This window comes from Mirounga leonina, unplaced genomic scaffold, assembly GCF_011800145.1.
Source record: "Mirounga leonina isolate KUSES-001 unplaced genomic scaffold, KU_Mleo_1.0 Mir_127, whole genome shotgun sequence".
In the NCBI taxonomy this organism is placed as follows: domain Eukaryota; kingdom Metazoa; phylum Chordata; class Mammalia; order Carnivora; family Phocidae; genus Mirounga; species Mirounga leonina.
The window spans coordinates 46,046,803-46,064,439 of NW_023270316.1; the positions used below are offsets into that span (position 1 = coordinate 46,046,803).

General features: G+C 37.8%; 1 protein-coding gene across 1 annotated transcript; it reads left to right on the plus strand.

The window, feature by feature from the left end:
* Positions 1-777: 777 nt before the first annotated feature.
* Positions 778-2,912, plus strand: LOC118009677 (mitochondrial 2-oxoglutarate/malate carrier protein-like). Its single transcript, XM_035003798.1, has 3 exons — positions 778-782; positions 1,319-1,367; positions 1,940-2,912. The coding sequence occupies exons 1-3, from the start codon at positions 778-780 to the stop codon at positions 2,435-2,437; spliced, it is 552 nt and encodes a 183-aa protein (XP_034859689.1). The 3' UTR covers positions 2,438-2,912.
* Positions 2,913-17,637: the final 14,725 nt, after the last annotated feature.

A 17,637-nucleotide genomic window follows, 5' to 3' on the forward strand; every position in this document is an offset into this window, starting at 1 on the left:
AGAAGCAGGCTCCCTGCCAAGCAGGGAGTCTGAAACGGGGCTCAATCCCAGGACCCTGGGATCATGATCCAAGCTGAAGGCAGATGCTTAACCAACTGAGCCACCCAGGTGCCCCTAAAACATTTTATATTTATATATCTTCTTATGAACATTGTATATCTGGTCATCATCTTTAATATTTTTATATATGGGGGTGTGTGGGTGGCTCAGTTGGTAAGTGTCCGACTCTGGATTTCGGCTCAGCTTATGATCTCAGGGTTGTGAGATCGAGCCCCACACTGGGCTCCATGCTTAGCACAGAGTCTTCTCAAGATTCTCTCTTGTGGGATTTAGTCATATTAATGTGTGTGATTGTAATTCCGGAATGTTCCTATGTATAGTGTGCTATATTTTTTATCTATTTATTTATTTATTATTGTTATGTTAATCACCATACATTACATCATTAATTTTTGATGTAGTGTTCCATGATTCATTGTTTGCGTATAACACCCAGTGCTCCATGCAGAACGTGCCCTCTTTAATACCCATCACCAGGCTAACCCATCCACCCAACCCCTCCCCTCTAGAACCCTCAGTTTGTTTCTCAGAGTCCATAGTCTCTCATGGTTCGTCTCCCCCTCCAGTTTTATATATACATTTCACTGTTAATAAACTTTTAGATTATTTTGTCTTCTCTGTCTCTTTCTTTCTCTTTTTTTCTGTGTTAAACGATGAGATTATACAAATTCCTGTACATATTTCCTGGTACACATGTGTGAGTGGAGTTGCCGATTCATGGGGTATGAGATGGTCCATTCATTAATTTAAATATTCAATTCTTTTCAAAAGAGATGCATTTACATTTCTACCAGCAGGGCATGATAATTTCTGGATGAATTTTTCTATTTTCTGTATCCTTACTAAAACAGTACACGTTTCTTACTTTTTGCTGAAGTGGGAGTATTTCTATATCTCATGGTGGTTTAATTTGCACTCTCTTTACAAATGAGGTTGATTATATTTTCTAACATTTGAAGGCCATTTATTTTTCTCTGAGAGCTACTTCCACTTCTGTTTTTTGTATTGTTGTCTTTCTCCTACTAATTGTAGGAATTCTTTATCTAATCTTGAGACTAGTCTTGATGTATCTTGCAAAAGTATCAGTTTGTGGTTGAAATTTTCAGGCTTTTTAGCATCTTTTGATTAATGGAATTCTAAATTTAATTTATTACCCTTTATCAATATTTTTCCTTGTGGTTTGTACCACAAAGTACAAAAAACAAAGAACAAAGTTCGAAAAACTTCGAAATTTTTGTTTAATTCTGTAATGATACAGAGTTTCCCCTATATTATCTTTGGAAATTAAATTTTGTGAATGGTATGAGGTAAGCGTCCTATTTTTTCTCATGTGGGTAAGCAGTTTTTCCAACACCGGCTAGATAGTCCATCCTTTTACAGTGATCTATAATATTGCTTTTTGTCTGCCCCATTGTCTGTCTTTGTTGTGTGCAGTACACAACATAGATTATAGATCATATAAATCTTTCTAGCTATTAATGCAAGTTTGTCCAGTCATTTTCTTCTTCTTTTTTTTTTTTTAAAGGTTTTATTTATTTATTTGAGAGAGAGAAAATGAGAGACAGAGAGCATGAGAGGGAGGAGGGTCAGAGGGAGAAGCAGACTCCCCACCGAGCAGGGAGCCCGATGCGGGACTTGATCCCAGGACTCCAGGATCATGACCTGAGCCGAAGGCAGTCGCTTAACCAACTGAGCCACCCAGGCGCCCCCAGTCATTTTCTTCTTCATGAGACACTTGGCTATACTTGTTTTTTTAACCTCCATTAACATTTTGAATCAACATGACAAGTTACCTAAAAACAAGACAAAACAAAACAAAACAAAACCCCGAACAAACAGATATTGTTGGCATTTGGTAAGAAGTTCATTGAATCTATAGACATATTTGAGAAGAAATCACCAGCGCCGTGGCTACAAAAGTGTGTTTAATGCTCTGATTCGAATCGCCCGGGAGGAAGGGGTCCCCGCACTATGCAGGGGCTGCATCCCTACCACGGCTCGCGCTGTCGTGGTCAGCGCGGCCCAGCTCGCTTCCTACTCCCAATCCAAGCAGTTCTTACTGGACTCAGGCTACTTCTCTGACAACATCCTGTGCCACTTCTGCGCAAGCATGATCAGCGGCTTGGTCACCACCGCTGCTTCCATGCCAGTGGACGTCGTCAAGGCCCGGATCCAGAACAGGAGGGTGATTGACGGGAAGCCGGAATACAAGAACCGGCCGGACGTGCTGGGCAAGGTTGTCCGTCACGAGGGCTTCTTCAGCCTGTGGAAGGGCTTCACTCCGTACCATGCCCGCCTGGGCCCCCACACCGTCCGCACCTTCCTCTTCTTGGAGCAGGTGAGCAAGGCCTGCAAGCGTCTCTTCCTCAGTGGCTGAGGCAGGCGAGGGGCCGGGGTGCCAGGGCTCCCCCTCCCCGCCGCTCCCACAGTCGGTGTGCTCCCGGGGGCCTGGACTCTGCTGCCCTGGGCCCCTCTATCTATGTTCCCTCCATGGTGCGGGTCCCTCCTCTGCGGTAAAGGCCTGTGGTCTGTCCTACCCCTCGCCACCTTGCCCTCCTTGTCCCGATCCTCACGACCTCTGTGCCCCTGGCTGTGTCTCGGCTGAGGGGTGGGGTGGTGTCTGGGAAACTGCCTGAAGCTCTCCGGCCTCCTCTGGGGTGTTAGTTTCGGGCACGTAGGACCGCGAAAGACCCTCCTTCTCAGTGGGTAAACTAAGGCAGGGCTGCGGGGACAGGAGGCGGCAGAAGCTGTCAAGGTGGCCGAAAGGCCTGCAGCGGGAGGATGTGACTCTCCACCTCACTGACGACGTGATCAATAAATTGGATTGGTGACAGCAAAAAAAAAAAAAAAAATCAATCCACAAAAATCACCAGACTCAGATATAAACTGTTACTGAAAAAACATTAATACCAAAATGGCGATTTCTTCTCACAGACGTCAGCGGCTGCAGCTCTGACAGCGAGGGTGACAAGGGCCTCCCTGTGCCCCCCAAGGCCAAGGCGAGCAAAGGGGTATCGGCAGCTGAGCCCGTGGGGGTGAAGGGTTTTGCCAGGGCGGGGATCGGGGCAGACCTTCGCGCAGCAGCCTCTGCCATCGCCTGGTCTGCCCTCGATGTCCCGCCCCAGGCCGGGGACCAGCCCTCGACCCCTCCCAGGACCAGGCACGTGGCTGCCCACCTTCCTCCCGAACCCCAGGTTGGGGTCTCCCCTCCCCCTGCAGAGGGGGAGGGAATGGGATAGCCTCCTTCCCAGGCTCCAGTGTGATGGGGGGGTCCCCGCCTGGCCCGACTCCCAAAGTGCAATATGGCGCCCAGCCTCTCCTGCCCGCCCCCCGCACCCGCACCCGTGCTGTGATCTGCGTGTTTGTGCGGCTGTGTCTCCCCTTGGGTCGGTCCCAGTCCTGACACCCTCCCCACACAGGCCCCCTGGGACAGGGAGCTCAGAGCAATAACCCCGCCCCCAGCCCCCGCCCAGGAGGGCCCCCTCCCCACCAGCCACCTCCAGAGAGTTTACTACAAAAATAAAAGAACGGAAAGGAAAAAAAAAAATGGAGTGGAATGATTCTTTTTTAAAGATTTTATTTATTTATTTGACAGAGAGAGAGAGACAGTGAGAGAGGGAACACAAGCAGGGGGAGAGGGAGAGGGAGAAGCAGGCTTCCCGTGGAGCAGGGAGCCCGATGCGGGGCTCGATCCCAGGACCCTGGGATCATGACCTGAGCCGAAGGCAGACGCTTAATGACTGAGCCACCCAGGTGTCCCTGTGGAATGATTTTTATAACTACTTTAATTTTTTGAAAGGTTATAGAATTATTCAAATTTGTTATTCTTGAATATATATATATATATTTATAAAAATAGGTTCATTTTAACTTTCTAAATTTTTGGTATAAAATTTAAACAATTTCTTATTTGCTGTTTGATCACGGTTACGTCTATAAATATATTTTTTCATCCTTTCTTTTTTATTTCTTCCTCCCTCCCTCCTTTCTTTTCTCTGTCTCTCTCATAGGCATGCACACACACACACATACACACATGTACACACACCCATTTTTTGCAACTCTGTTTTTGTATAAATCTTGGCACAGATTTGACAATTTTATTACACTTTTTACAACCCAAGTGGTTTGTTAAATCTGTTCCACTGTATTATTATATCCTAAATCATTAATCACTTCTATCATAACTATTTACTTTCTTTCTCTGTTTTTATTTTGTTTTTTATCTAATTGTGGTTAGGTGACGTAACTCCTTAATTTGTAGTTTATCAAAAGGTTTAAGTGTATACCTTTTCTTAGTGAACCCTAACATTTTGATATAATTTTTTCTGTTCTATTTTTTTCAGTCCTATTTTTTTTAAGTTTTTCTATGAAATGTTTTTCTTGACCCATGAATTCTTTAGAAGGATGCATTCTTAATTTATAACTTGGTGACTTTTTATTTTTAATTTTTTTATCATTTATTTCAGGCTTAATTACTTTGTAATGCGAGAATGTGATCTATATTAAACAGACTCATTTAAAGTCTCTCTAACACTCGTGTGACAGAGAGAGAGAGAGAGAGAGAGGGAGTATGAGCAGGGGAGAGAGAAGGAGAGGAAGAAGCAGACTCCTCACTGAGCCAGGAGCCTGATATGGGGCTCAATCCCAGGACCCTGAGATCATGCCCTGAGCTGAAGGCAGATGCTTAACCATCTGAGCCACCGAGGCGCCCCCAGACTCATTTAAATTTGATTGCTTTCTGGCGCTAGTGTGTGTTCAAGCTTTTAAAGTCTTTGAAAATAATGTTCATTCCCCAATGTTATGAAACGTCCTATTTGTATCATTTTTTCCAAGCTTGTAAATTGTGTTACTCAAATCTGTTATACTTATGGACTTATTTTTCTATCTGGTCTGTAGTTTATTGAGAGATGTTTGTTAAACTCACCTATTTTGAAGGTGGATTTGTCAATTTTTGCATGTGGTTTTGTCAACTTCTGCATGTGGTTTTGTTTTTCTTCATTTCTATTAAAGCTATATTATTTGATATAAATAGATCGGAATTATTATGTCTTCCTTATGAATTGAATATTTCATGATGACATCCTGACCCTACTTACCTATTTCCTCAGTGTGGCAGATCGTATTTTAGAAAAATGACAGCAATGCTCTCTCCTGTCCCATATGCTTCTCTCACAATGTGACTTTGACATTCCTGCCATTGAAATTTGTATCTTTGTTCTCTCCTCTTGAATCTGGGAAACTCATAATTAAGGAGGAAGTAATACTATGTGCCTTCTAAAGCTAGATTTTGAAGGCGATAGATTCCTTTTCATCTACCATGCTGTGAGGAAACCCTAACCGAAGGACATGAGGAAACCACATGGAGAGTCCAGATGAAGGTACCATCTAAGCTGATACCGGCATCCACAGCAAGTCATGGGATAACCACTCTTCCAGATGATTCTTATTCTTTGCCAATGGATCATGCCCAGACTTTGGAACTTTCTAACTAGGCCTTCAGTTGTTGGGAATCAGGGATAGGCTGTCCCTGTGTTCTGTTTGGATTATTGATCCACAGAATCTGAAAAATAATGTTTTAAGCCACTATCTTGGGGGTGATTTTTGTTCAGTGGAGTAATCTGATCACAATTAGTGACATCAGCATTTTTTAATTTATTATTTCTGTGAAGTACAGTTGTATAAAACTGAAGACTCAAAGTAAGCCGTAGGGTTGCTTTTTATGTCCTACATAAAAGAAATCTGGAGACGGGCAGTCCAGGCTGAAATGGCAGCTCCTCAGTTACCACGGAACAGTGCTCCTTGTCTCTTTCTCTTGTGTCATTTTTAGCACGATGCTTTAATTTTCCTCTTCACCTCGTATCCACATGCCAGGAGCAGGGAGGGAAAATGTGAGGAAGTGCAAAATGGGTCTTCCTTCCAGTTGAGCGAATCTCTATTGGAGAGATTTCCTTGAAGCCAGAGTTTATGCCTCATTGGCTGCACCTACTGCAAGGGAGCTGGGGAAATGCAGCTTTCAGTTGGACAGACTGCCGTTCAGAAGAAAATCAGTGTTCAGTTACTAAGGAAAACCGAGAGAATATATTTGAAGAACTTTCTACCAGCATTTTTTGCTGCAAGTGGTACGTCTTTTGTCTTACTCTGGCTATATCCTTATTGTTCTAGTATGTCACTTATAAATGGTGCATTGCTGGATTTTTTGCAATTGGACCATTTTTATATATATATATTTTTAAACATTTTATTTATTTATTTGAGAGAGAGAGAGTGAGAGAGAGCACATGAGAGGGGTTAGGGTCAGAGGGAGAAGCAGACCCCCTGCCGAGCAGGGAGCCCGATGCGGGACTCGATCCCAGGACTCCAGGATCATGACCTGAGCCGAAGGCAGTCGCTCAACCAACTGAGCCACCCAGGTGCCCCATTTTTATATTTTATTAATACATTAATATTTACTGTGATTAGACTCCTATCTAAAAATTTATGTGTTTTTTTTTTCTATTATTGTGAATCCTTAGAACTTTAACAAGCATACAGACTTATCAGGGACTAAATATAATCAGTATCTTTACTTTTCTCTGAAAAAAGTGCAAGGACTGTGAAATAATTTAGTTCCTTTCTAGTCATATGCTATTTTCCTGTATTTATTTCTCTTATTTTAAAACCTTACAAATTAGAAAACCCTAATATTGACTTAGATTTATCTACATGTCTCTTAACTTTCTTTCATCAGTGTTCTTTCTTACTGCTCAGATTTTGTTTTAGGGATAAATTTCTTTATCCTTGAAATATATCCTTTTGGCATTTCTTCATATTCTTTCCATGTTTTATAGACTCTGTTTTGACTAAAAATGTATTCATTCTTGAAATACGATTTCATTAGACATTTTTTCTTTTTTTTTTGTTTTTAAAGATTTTGTTTATTTATTCCTGGGGGGGGGGGCAGAGGAAGAAGTAGGCTCCCAAGGAGCAGGGAGCCCGATGCGGGACCCGATCTCAGGACCCTGGGATCGTGACCTGAGCCGAAGGCAGACGCTTAACCATCTGAGCCATCCAGGCACCCGACATTTTTTTCTTTTTTGATCATTGTTTTGAAGTCATCATTCCACTGTTCTCTGGCTGCTATTATTTCATTATTATTTTTGTTTTTCTTGGTGTGGTTAGCTATAGGAATAATTGTCTTTCTACTTTTTTTTTCTTAGTTCAATATTTTTTGTTTGGCAACCACTGTGCCAAATACTGTTCCAAGTTCTGAAGATACAACATTAGACGAAACATCACTGGCCTCATGAAATTTAGAAACTTATCAAAAGAAAAGAGAATTGAGAGACAATTTAAATATAGCAGGAGAAGTAGTGATGTATACAGTGTACAATGATGTGAATCCTATAGTAGCACCCGGGAATATTTATCCTCTGGTGATCCAGGGTTTTTTGGCCCTCAGCATCTTAGATGTAATGTTCTATATATAACCTGAATGAGAAAAATGGTAAAGGACTAGTTTGTTGATGAGGGATGACTAGATAGCTTTGTAATTTTATCTTTGATACCAAGATACATAGTAACAAGGAAATTGTTTTCTGGCAGAATTATTTAAAAATAATTCAGAAGGTAATGTAATTTTTTAAATATCTGTAATGTTATAAATTTAAACTTAAAATTTAGCTTAAAGACTCTGATTAAATATTGAAAATAATGACAGTTTGGTTCTGACAGAACCAAAAAGCAGCTAGTGCCAGTGGAAATAAAGAAGTATGATGGCAGAGAGGAAGGAGATCGAATGAGCATGCATGGTGCCTAGTACGATCGTGGTATCTGCTTTAGATGGGTTCTTTTGACTATAGTAGGTGCATGATCTGACCTCTGTTGCTCTAGAAAAGAGGGATTTCTTGTTAAGGAAATGAGACAAAGACAGAAATCAAAATACAACCAGGCCTACTGTGTTCAGAGAAGGAAATTGGAGAGCTGTTAGCAAAGGATGCATTCTCTAAGGCAGATTCTGCTTGTTACTCTTTTTTCTCTTTCTCCTCTATTTGTCATCTCTTGTTGATATCTGGCCTGTTTCTGTTCTTTTCTAAGATTTTACTTATATTTTTGAGAGAGAGAGAGAGAGAGAGAGCATGAGCAAGGGGGACAGAGAGAGAAGGACAAGCAGACTCCCCATTGAGTGCAGAGCCCCATGTGGTGCTCCACACAGGTGTTCCATCCCAGGACCCAGAGATCATGACCCTGAGCCTAAGTCAGACAGTTAACCAGCTGAGCTGCCCAGGTGCCCCTCAGCTCATTTCTTGTATCTGCTTTGTTTACTTCATTCACTCAGCAGAAACAATAGAGAGTCCTCCTCAAAATACATGTAGTGCATTATGTGTGCACATATATGTTTCATTACCGGTAACTCTTTGAGATTGAAAGTTTGATATTAGATTCATTGGCAGAACAATTCAGGTGTTCTTTACTTGTCAGAAAATTCCCACTAAGATTTTTAGGATTAAGACTGAAAGTTACTACTTAATATGGAGGTTGTCTCTCTAGTCTGTCACTCACCAAATAAATGGCATAATGATGACTGTTAAATTTATGTGTATATTTCCTTTTGTATGTTCTTAATAAATGTTTCATTTTAGAATAGTTTTAGAACTACAAAATGAGGGATATCTGGGTGGCACAGTTGGTTAAGCCCTTTTCTCTTGGTTTCTGCTCAGGCCGTGATCTCATGGTCGTGGGATTGAGCCCCACATCAGCTCCACTCTTAACATGGAATCTGCTTGTGTTCTCTCTTTCCCTCTCTCTCTGCGCCTCCCACTTGTGCTCTCTCTCTCAAATAAATAAATCTTTAAAAAAATAAAAAAATAAAGATAAAAAATAAAAAGAATTACAAAATGATTGCAAAGGTAGTATAGAATTCATGTATGCCCACATGTACTTTCCTCCACTAGCAACATTTTACATTAGTATGATATATTTTTCACAATTAATGAGTCAATATTGATGCATTAATATTAACTAAAGGCTATAATTTATTCAGATTTCTTTAGTTTTTCCATACTGTCATTTTTCAGTTCCAAGATCCCAACAAAAATGCCACATTGCACTTAATAATCGTGTCCCCTCAGGCTCCTCTCGATTGCAGTTGCTTTTTTCTTTTGCTGCTGCTTTAACTTGAAAAAAAATATTCAGGCTTTTTTTTTTTATTTGTTTCAAAATTCTTATTGATAGAGCTTCAGAAAGTGTTTTGTAAGTGTACAGTAATATTAAAAGCTTAATTCTGTAGCTTAATGGAAGTATGAAATCATATGCAAAATGAAAAGCAAGGGTAAAAATATCCATAAAAAATAAACCATTATTTTAAAAAAGAATGACATTTAATGCCCTGTGATCCTGATATTCTTTTGAAATTGTTTTATTTTGCACATCTATTCACGGTTTTACTGATGAAATAAATTATTGCTACATTTAGCATGTACTTAATTAAACATTATAAAAGCTACAAGTCATGTTTGTTTAAAGTCGTTTCATAATTTTAAATTTAATTATCTGACAATTATCAATCACTTTATTAGTCAATACTTGAAATCGCATGCATGTCAGTATAATTATTAATGCCAGCCCATTTACCAGCTCATTTACTCTGGCTATGCACAATTTTGTGTGACATTTAAAAAAGAACACTGTTTTCATAATGATACAATCATTTTTCTGAAGATCAACAAAAGATTATTTCTTATAATTCTGTTACTTACTATTTTCCTGACTAAATTCATAGACTGAGAGGAACCAGATGGTAATGGAAAATATACCAGTGGTAGTCTATTTAATTGGTATTTTAAATTGTCTTTCTTTCTACTCAGAAGAATCTGTATTTTATTTTTTGTACTGCTAGAAAGCAAGAAAATGCAATCTCTTACATTTTATGATACTTTTACATCCATTTTTCATTTGAATCTCACAAATATTCTGTGATATAAGTAAGGTAAACATAAACTCAACATCACCAGGGTTCATCTACCTTTGAATATAAATGTAAGCAAATAAATATTAATACACATATTTACTGGCTCATTTAACTACATTTGCAAAATGTAGGACTTCCATTTCTTTCCTCACAAAATTCTTCCAGTTTTTTTACTGTGTGCTTCTTGATGAAGTCCAATCTTAAAAAACCATGGGGCGAGAATGCAATTTTGATGCTGACGTTTTTAAATATTTGATAGATTGTTCTTAGAATTTATACATTGCATCTGCTCTTCTCTTTGCATTGTTTATTTCTTCATTTAAATATATTTATATAATGCCTACTATGTACCTACCTCTGCTTCATATGTGATGGTTTTAGTGTTGAAAAATAAACTGGTTTTTTGACTTAACAAATTTTTAAAAAATATTTATTTATTAGAGAGCACAGGCAGGGGAAGCAGTAGAGGGAGAGGGAGAAGCAGGCTCCCCATTGAGCGGGGAGCCTAACACGGGGCTTGACTTTACAGATTTTATATTTTTATAGCAATTGACAAATAATAAGCAGGTAAATAAGACATAGATTGGATAATTTAAAAAAAGTGATGGTTGCTGTGATGAAAATGAAATGCTGTTATGTGAGAAAGAGTAACGTGGTTATTATTTCAGTGGTGTGTAAATTAAGACTCAGTGAGGAGAGGGATCCAATCGTGAAGAGCTTTTCTCTAATATAGCATATTCTTTTAAGGTCTTTACTTTGCTAATCTATCTCCTCCACCTTCCTCTTCTCTCCCTAAAAAACAAAACAAAACAACAAACAAACAAAAAACCCTATTCATCTTCCAAGGCAAGCAAATGTACCCTCTTCTCTGGGGAAATACTCTTGACAACCTCAGGCTATGAGCTCCTGGAGCACTCTGTGAATATCTTCTTTTTATGGAACCTATAACATTGTAAACTGTTCCCCACCCTTCATCCCCAATTACAAGTTTTGTCAATGAAGAGGGCTTGCCTCATTCATTTTGTATTCTTTTCCTCCCAACTACAACCACCTTGCAGAGTTGAATAATTTTATACAATAATTATTGGCCAAATATATGAAGAATAAATTAATGATCAAGGTAATTATAAATAAAATGCATTTTAAAAATGTTTACTATTTAATTTTATTTGAGATTAAGACAAACTGGCAAATGAAGCCACAAAGTAGTACAGAAGAAATGTATGATTCTAAAAAAATTCATTCCAGTGGAGTAACAATAAATGCATATTGGTTATATTTTTATCAGGCTTATGGATAGATACAGAAAGGTGGTAGTGGCTTAGCTGCACATTTAATTGGCCACAAAGTAGGGATTTGGGCTGATTTATATCCAAATACTTGAATCAATTACTGCTCATATTCCTTTGGGAGAAAGAAAAAAAAAAAAGAAAAGAAAAGTACACTGGCCATTTTTAACTTACGTGGCATTTTTTTTCTTGAGGCAAACCTGAAAGCACATATTGTAAAAAGTAGATTCTAAGTAGCCTGCTGGCTGGAATTTCAATATTTTTCCAGGTTGACATCTCTCTCATTGTTGTGGAATGGACGTCAGGATGTTTGGTCAGTCTTTGACATTTTGGTGACAATATTACCATCAACTGCTAATGTCAACTTAATTTGAAGAGGTTAAAAAGAAATCCTATAAGAGAATGAGCAGTGTCCACATGTTTAGAGACATGGCAGATATTTATAATGCTAGTGACTCAGGCTATATATATATATATATTTAAAATGTTTTCTTAACTATTTCCAGAAGATAAAGAGTTCAGTGGCTCATGTGTTGATGATCAGTTGATCACTTTGAGAGACAAAACTCACTTAAACAGACAAGGAATTTGTTTAAAGTCACTTTTTTGCTCTTAAGCAAAGATGGATTCTGTGAATAACGTATAAGTGAAATTTTCAGATTAACTATGACTGCAATTTTAGCTAACAGCCAAACTATATATAGCTTTACAATATAAAATATTAACATGGAAAATACCTGGTGTGGTGTAATGTAATATTTCCTCCAAACTGATACCAGAAACTATTAATATATACCCAGCAGCCTTAGGCCCCATACAAACAAGAGCTTAAAATGTTGAAAGATCTGAATAATAAGTGGAAAATATCCCATTGCCCACACATTGCCATTTTTCATAGACTCTCAGAAAATGTGTGTGAGCTCTTCTCAAGTGTTATAATGAGCATGCATTTCCAAAAATAAGTATAAGTAAATGTTTCTGAGATGTTAGAGGGAGCACTGAGAGTGATGCCATGGTACTTTACATTGGTTCAGTGACCTCCTTTTTAGGACCTTGGGTCATCATGCAACATGATAACAGAGGCCAGTAACTCTTACATACTGTAACCCACATGTTGGGAGTCTTTGAGATTAGCTGTTAAAAGGAGGATTTGAATTTGACCTGGATATACCTTGCCACATTTTAAAAAATCTGTTCTTCTTCATCCCCTACCCTGTTAGTAATTCATTTGATTTCACTTAACATCTATTTTGCTGACAAAGTTAGTAAACTCTTTTTATCCTATAAGGAACACATTAAATGGAAGAATTTTGTAATGTATCGAGATTAAGGAGGAGGAAAAATAGCCATTGTAGATAGAGACAATAACTATATAGATTTTAAAATGTGTAAACACAGTATTTAATTGGTACATAATATTTACTGGATTGTTGAGTCATAATATTTTAATTAGTTTTCCTGTTTATGTTGTTTCCAAATTTGTACTAATAGAAGTAAAATCACAATATTATCTTTATGTCTAACGTCTTGAATGATTTCAAAATAACTTCTAAAAAGATTTGCTAAGGTGTAAGTTAAAAATATTTAAAAAAAATTTTTTTATGATGTTATGTTAATCATCATACATTACATCATTGGTTTTGATGTAGTATTCCATGAGTCATTGTTTGCATATAACACCCAGTGCTCCATGCAGAACGTGCCCTCTTTAACACCCATCACCAGGCTAACCCATCCCCCACCCCCTCCCCTCTAGAACCCTCAGTTTGTTTCTCAGAGTCCATAGTCTCTCATGGTTCGTCTCCCCCTCTGATTTCCCCCCTTCATTCTTCCCCTCCTGCTATCTTCTTCTTCTTCTTCTTCTTTTTTTTTTTTTTAACATATAATGTATTATTTGCTTCAGAGGTACAGATCTGTGATTCAACAGTCTTGCACACTTCACAGCACTCACCATAGCACATACTCTCCCCAATGTCTATCACCCAGCCACCCCATCCCTCCCACCCCCCACCACTCCAGTAACCCTCAGTTTGTTTCCTGAGATTAAGAATTCCTCATATCAGTGAGGTCATATGATATATGTCTTTCTCTGATTGACTTATTTCGCTCAGCATAATACCCTTCAGTTCCATCCACGTCATCGCAAATGGCAAGATTTCATTCCTTTTGATGGCTGCATAATATTCCATTGTATATATATACCACCTCTTCTTTATCCATTCATCTGTCGATGGACATCTTGGCTCTTCCCACAGTTTGGCTATTGTGGACATTGCTGCTATAAACATCGGGGTGCACGTACTCCTTTGGATCCCTACATTTGTATCTTTGGGATAAATACCCAGTAGTGTAATTGCTGGAACATATGGTAGCTCTATTTTCAACTTTTTGAGGAACCTCCATACTCTTTTCCAGAGTGGCTGCACCAGCTTGCATTCCCACCAACAGTGTCGGAGGGTTCCCCTTCTCCGCATTCCCGCCAACATCTGTCATTTCCTGACTTGTTAATTTTAGCCATTCTGACTGGTGTGAGGTGATATCTCATTGAGGTTTTGATTTGGATTTCCCAGATGCCGAGCGATGTTGAGCACTTTTTCATGCGTCTGTTGGCCGTTTGGATGTCTTTTTTGGAAAAATGTCTGTTCATGTCTTCTGCCCATTTCTTGATTAGATCATTTGTTCTTTGGGTGTGAGTTTAAGAAGTTCTTTATAGATTTTGGTTACTAGCCCTTTATCTGATATGTCATTTGCAATATCTTATCCCATTCTGTCGGTTGTCTTTTGGTTTTGTTGACAGTTTCTTTTTTTTTTTTTTAAGATTTTATTTATTTATTTGACAGAGAGAGAGATAGCGAGAGCAGGAACACAAGCAGGGGGAGTGGGAGAGGGAGAAGCAGGCTTCCTGCCGAGCAGAGAGCCCGATGTGGGACTCGATCCCAGGACCCTGGGATCATGACCTGAGCCGAAGGCAGACGCTTAACGACTGAGCCACCCAGGCGCCCTTGGTAGTCATACAAATGACAAATATATATATATATATTTTAAAATATCTCATCTCATTATTGATCAATGTTAATGCTAACTGAAAAATTAAGAATAATTGATTTATATACTATAATAACAATTAAATTCCATGATACTCAGTCTATATAACAGTTTATAACACTAGCAATCTTTCAGTGATGAAGCACAAATTTGAATAATTTCTATGGGAACCAATGTAATATTTTTTTTGTCAAAAAATTTTAACACACTCAATGCAATCCCCATCAAAATACCATCCACTTTTTTCAAAGAAATGGAACAAATAATCCTAAAACTTGTATGGAACCAGAAAAGACCTTGAATAGCCAGAAGAATGTTGAAAAAGAACACCAAAGCTGGTGGCACCACAATTCCGGACTTCAGGCTCTATTACAAAGCTCTCATCATCAAGACAGTATGGTACTGGCACAAAAACAGACACATAGATCAATGGAACAGAACAGAGAGCCCAGAAAGGGACCCTCAACTCTATGGTCAACTAATCTTCGACAAAGCAGGAAAGAATGTCCAATGGAAAAAAGACAGTCTCTTCAACAAATGGTGTTGGGAAAACTGGACAGCCACATGCAGAAGAATGAAACTGGACCATTTCCTTACACCACACACAAAAATAGACTCAAAATGGTTGAAAGACCTAAATGTGAGACAGGAGTGCATCAACATCCTAAAGGAGAACAGAGGCAGCAACCTCCTCGACCTCAGCCGCAGCAACTTCTTCCTAGAAACATCACCAAAGGCAAGAGAAGCAAGGGCAAAAATGTAAAAATTTTTTTTTTGTAATATGTAAAATTTTTTAATATGTAAAAAAATATTACATTGGTTCCCATAGAAATTATTCAAATTTGTGCTTCATCACTGAAAGATTGCTAGTGTTATAAACTGTTATATAGACTGAGTATCATGGAATTTAATTGTTATTATAGTATATAAATCAATTATTCTTAATTTTTCAGTTAGCATTAACATTGATCAATAATGAGATGAGACATTTAAAAAATATATATATATATATATATATATATATATATATATATATATTAGTCATTTGTATTTCTCCTTTTGTAGAATTCTTCTTTACCTGATGGATCTTGGTGTTTTCATTTTCAGTGTGTGACTAGCTTTATATTTTTGGTGAAATCTCTTGCATTTATATTCATTTTCTTGTGCAGATTCATGCATAGCCTTTGTCTTCTTGGGTATTTTCACCTACTCTATGTGAAAATGAATATTTTTTGGATCCTTTTTATATAGTTAGCTGGACTCCACCTCAAAGTCACTGGAGTATTACAGATACATGTGGTCACCTTTCAATAATTCAACATTTGAGATGTCATAAATATTTTTTAAAGATTTTCCTAATTAATCATGCCCCTAGCTTTTTTATTTCCACTTTCAGAATCTTTTCACTTTAATTAATTACTTTACAATCATGTTACATCTTGGTATAGTTTAACTATTTTGTACTTCTTTTTAAGGTCATTTTCTTTTCACATACAGTCTGTTTTCTGCATTATAAACTCATCATCATCTTCATTAGGAGAGTGAAGGGTTAGCTAAAGTGATGTCTTAATTACTCCACTTTCATGGTGTTTTATGATTTGAATTTTTAAAGACAGGGACTAGCTCTTTCATTTCTTTATCATCTGGCATTAAATAAAGTAGTGGTGTGCACAGTGAACTCTTATTACAACACAGAACTGTAGTTACTTATTAACTACGTAGTTATTGCTGCTTAGTGTTATGATTTTATACATGTTATATTTGGTTCTGATATATATACATGTATGGTTCCTTAAACTCGTCAGAAAGATTGCAAGTTTGGTCAGGAGTTGTGCTATTTCTTTTACAGAACTTCCCAAACACTTTGTACTCAGTAGGTGTTCAATAAATGTTTTTCAATTATTAGTAAAAATAACCAGGAGTTTTATCTTGTTAGAGTGCTAAAAATAAATGGCAAAGAATTAAAAATTAATCTGAAATGTGAGGCAGAGGTTAAGGGTAACAGGAGTGTATAATAGTTTAAGTCTAGGTTTTTTTCTTTCTTTTTTATCTTGGTTGAAAATATAAACAAAGCATCCTTTGTCCATCTTATGAAGTTTTTTGCAATTACTAAATCCAAAGGGGATACTCTTACCCAGTTTATTTATTTAGAAATCTCAATACTCTTTCACATCTAAACTTTGCTCTACCTATTCATTTATGGAATGGCTGTAGCTATTTTCCCCAAATAAATTATTCTCCACTGTATAATGTTTAGGCCAAATTTGTTCATCTAAGATTCCTACCATATTTTTTCTAGCTTTTAAAATTAATGTATGCTAAGTTGGGACATATAAAATGTAGGCAGAGAGAGGAAAATATTTTCCAGTGTGTCCTGTTTACCTTCACATACAAACATTCTTTAAACCAGATTCAATGAGGTAGCTATTTTGTTTTGTTTTGTTTTTTAAAGATTTTATTTATTCATTTGAGAGAGAAAGAGCATGAGTGGGGGGTAGGGGGGAGAGGGAGAAGCGATCTCCCCGCTGAGCATGGAGCTAAGCCCAGGACTTGGAGATCATGACCTGAGCTGAAGGCAGACGCTTAACCATCTGAACACCCAGGCGCCCTGCTATTTTGTTTTTAATATAAAAAATTATAGGTGGATTTTAAGACAAACATAAGGCTTTTAAATCGATTCATAAGTGGTTACAATAGAAAAATATAAAGTCTTCAATTAGAAATTAAGGAATTATTAACAGTACAATATTGTATTCTGAAACCAGGCAAATGGTGTTTTGGGGGTATAAATATAGCTTATATCAGAAATACCTCTGGAAATACAAAATTCATTTATTTTTTATTGTTGGCTATGACAGCATCTGCCTATAAACATAACATGCATTTTACAGACTTCATGCTTATAATTTACATTTGATTTTAAAAGCCTTATATGAGAATCAGTTGTTTTCATCCTATAGACATATTTTATATGGTTGTATGCCACATGTATATGAATGTGGACAGACAGATAGACAAGGGTATACAGTCCTACCGAGAATCATGAATACCTCTCCATCTTGGTGCTATGCTCAGGTAAGATTGAGTACTTGCTTGGGTATGGATCTTTTATATGCAGATTGGCAAAGAAACCCATCTATTTGTACAAGGGAAAATTTGTTTGAAGACTTGGAACTACAAAGCCAATTTCTTAAACCTGGGATCAAAAGTTTTAAAACAAGGGCGCCTGGGTGGCTCAGTTGGTTAAGCGACTGCCTTCGGCTCAGGTCATGATCCTGGAGTCCCTGGATCGAG

What these genes read in the sequence shown, in the direction of transcription:
- LOC118009677 (XM_035003798.1), top strand. An exon ending in AATTTTGTGAATGGTATGAG is followed by an intron (nt 1,368 to 1,939) that starts GTAAGCGTCCTA and finishes TTGAATCTATAG; the next exon opens with ACATATTTGAGAAGAAATCA.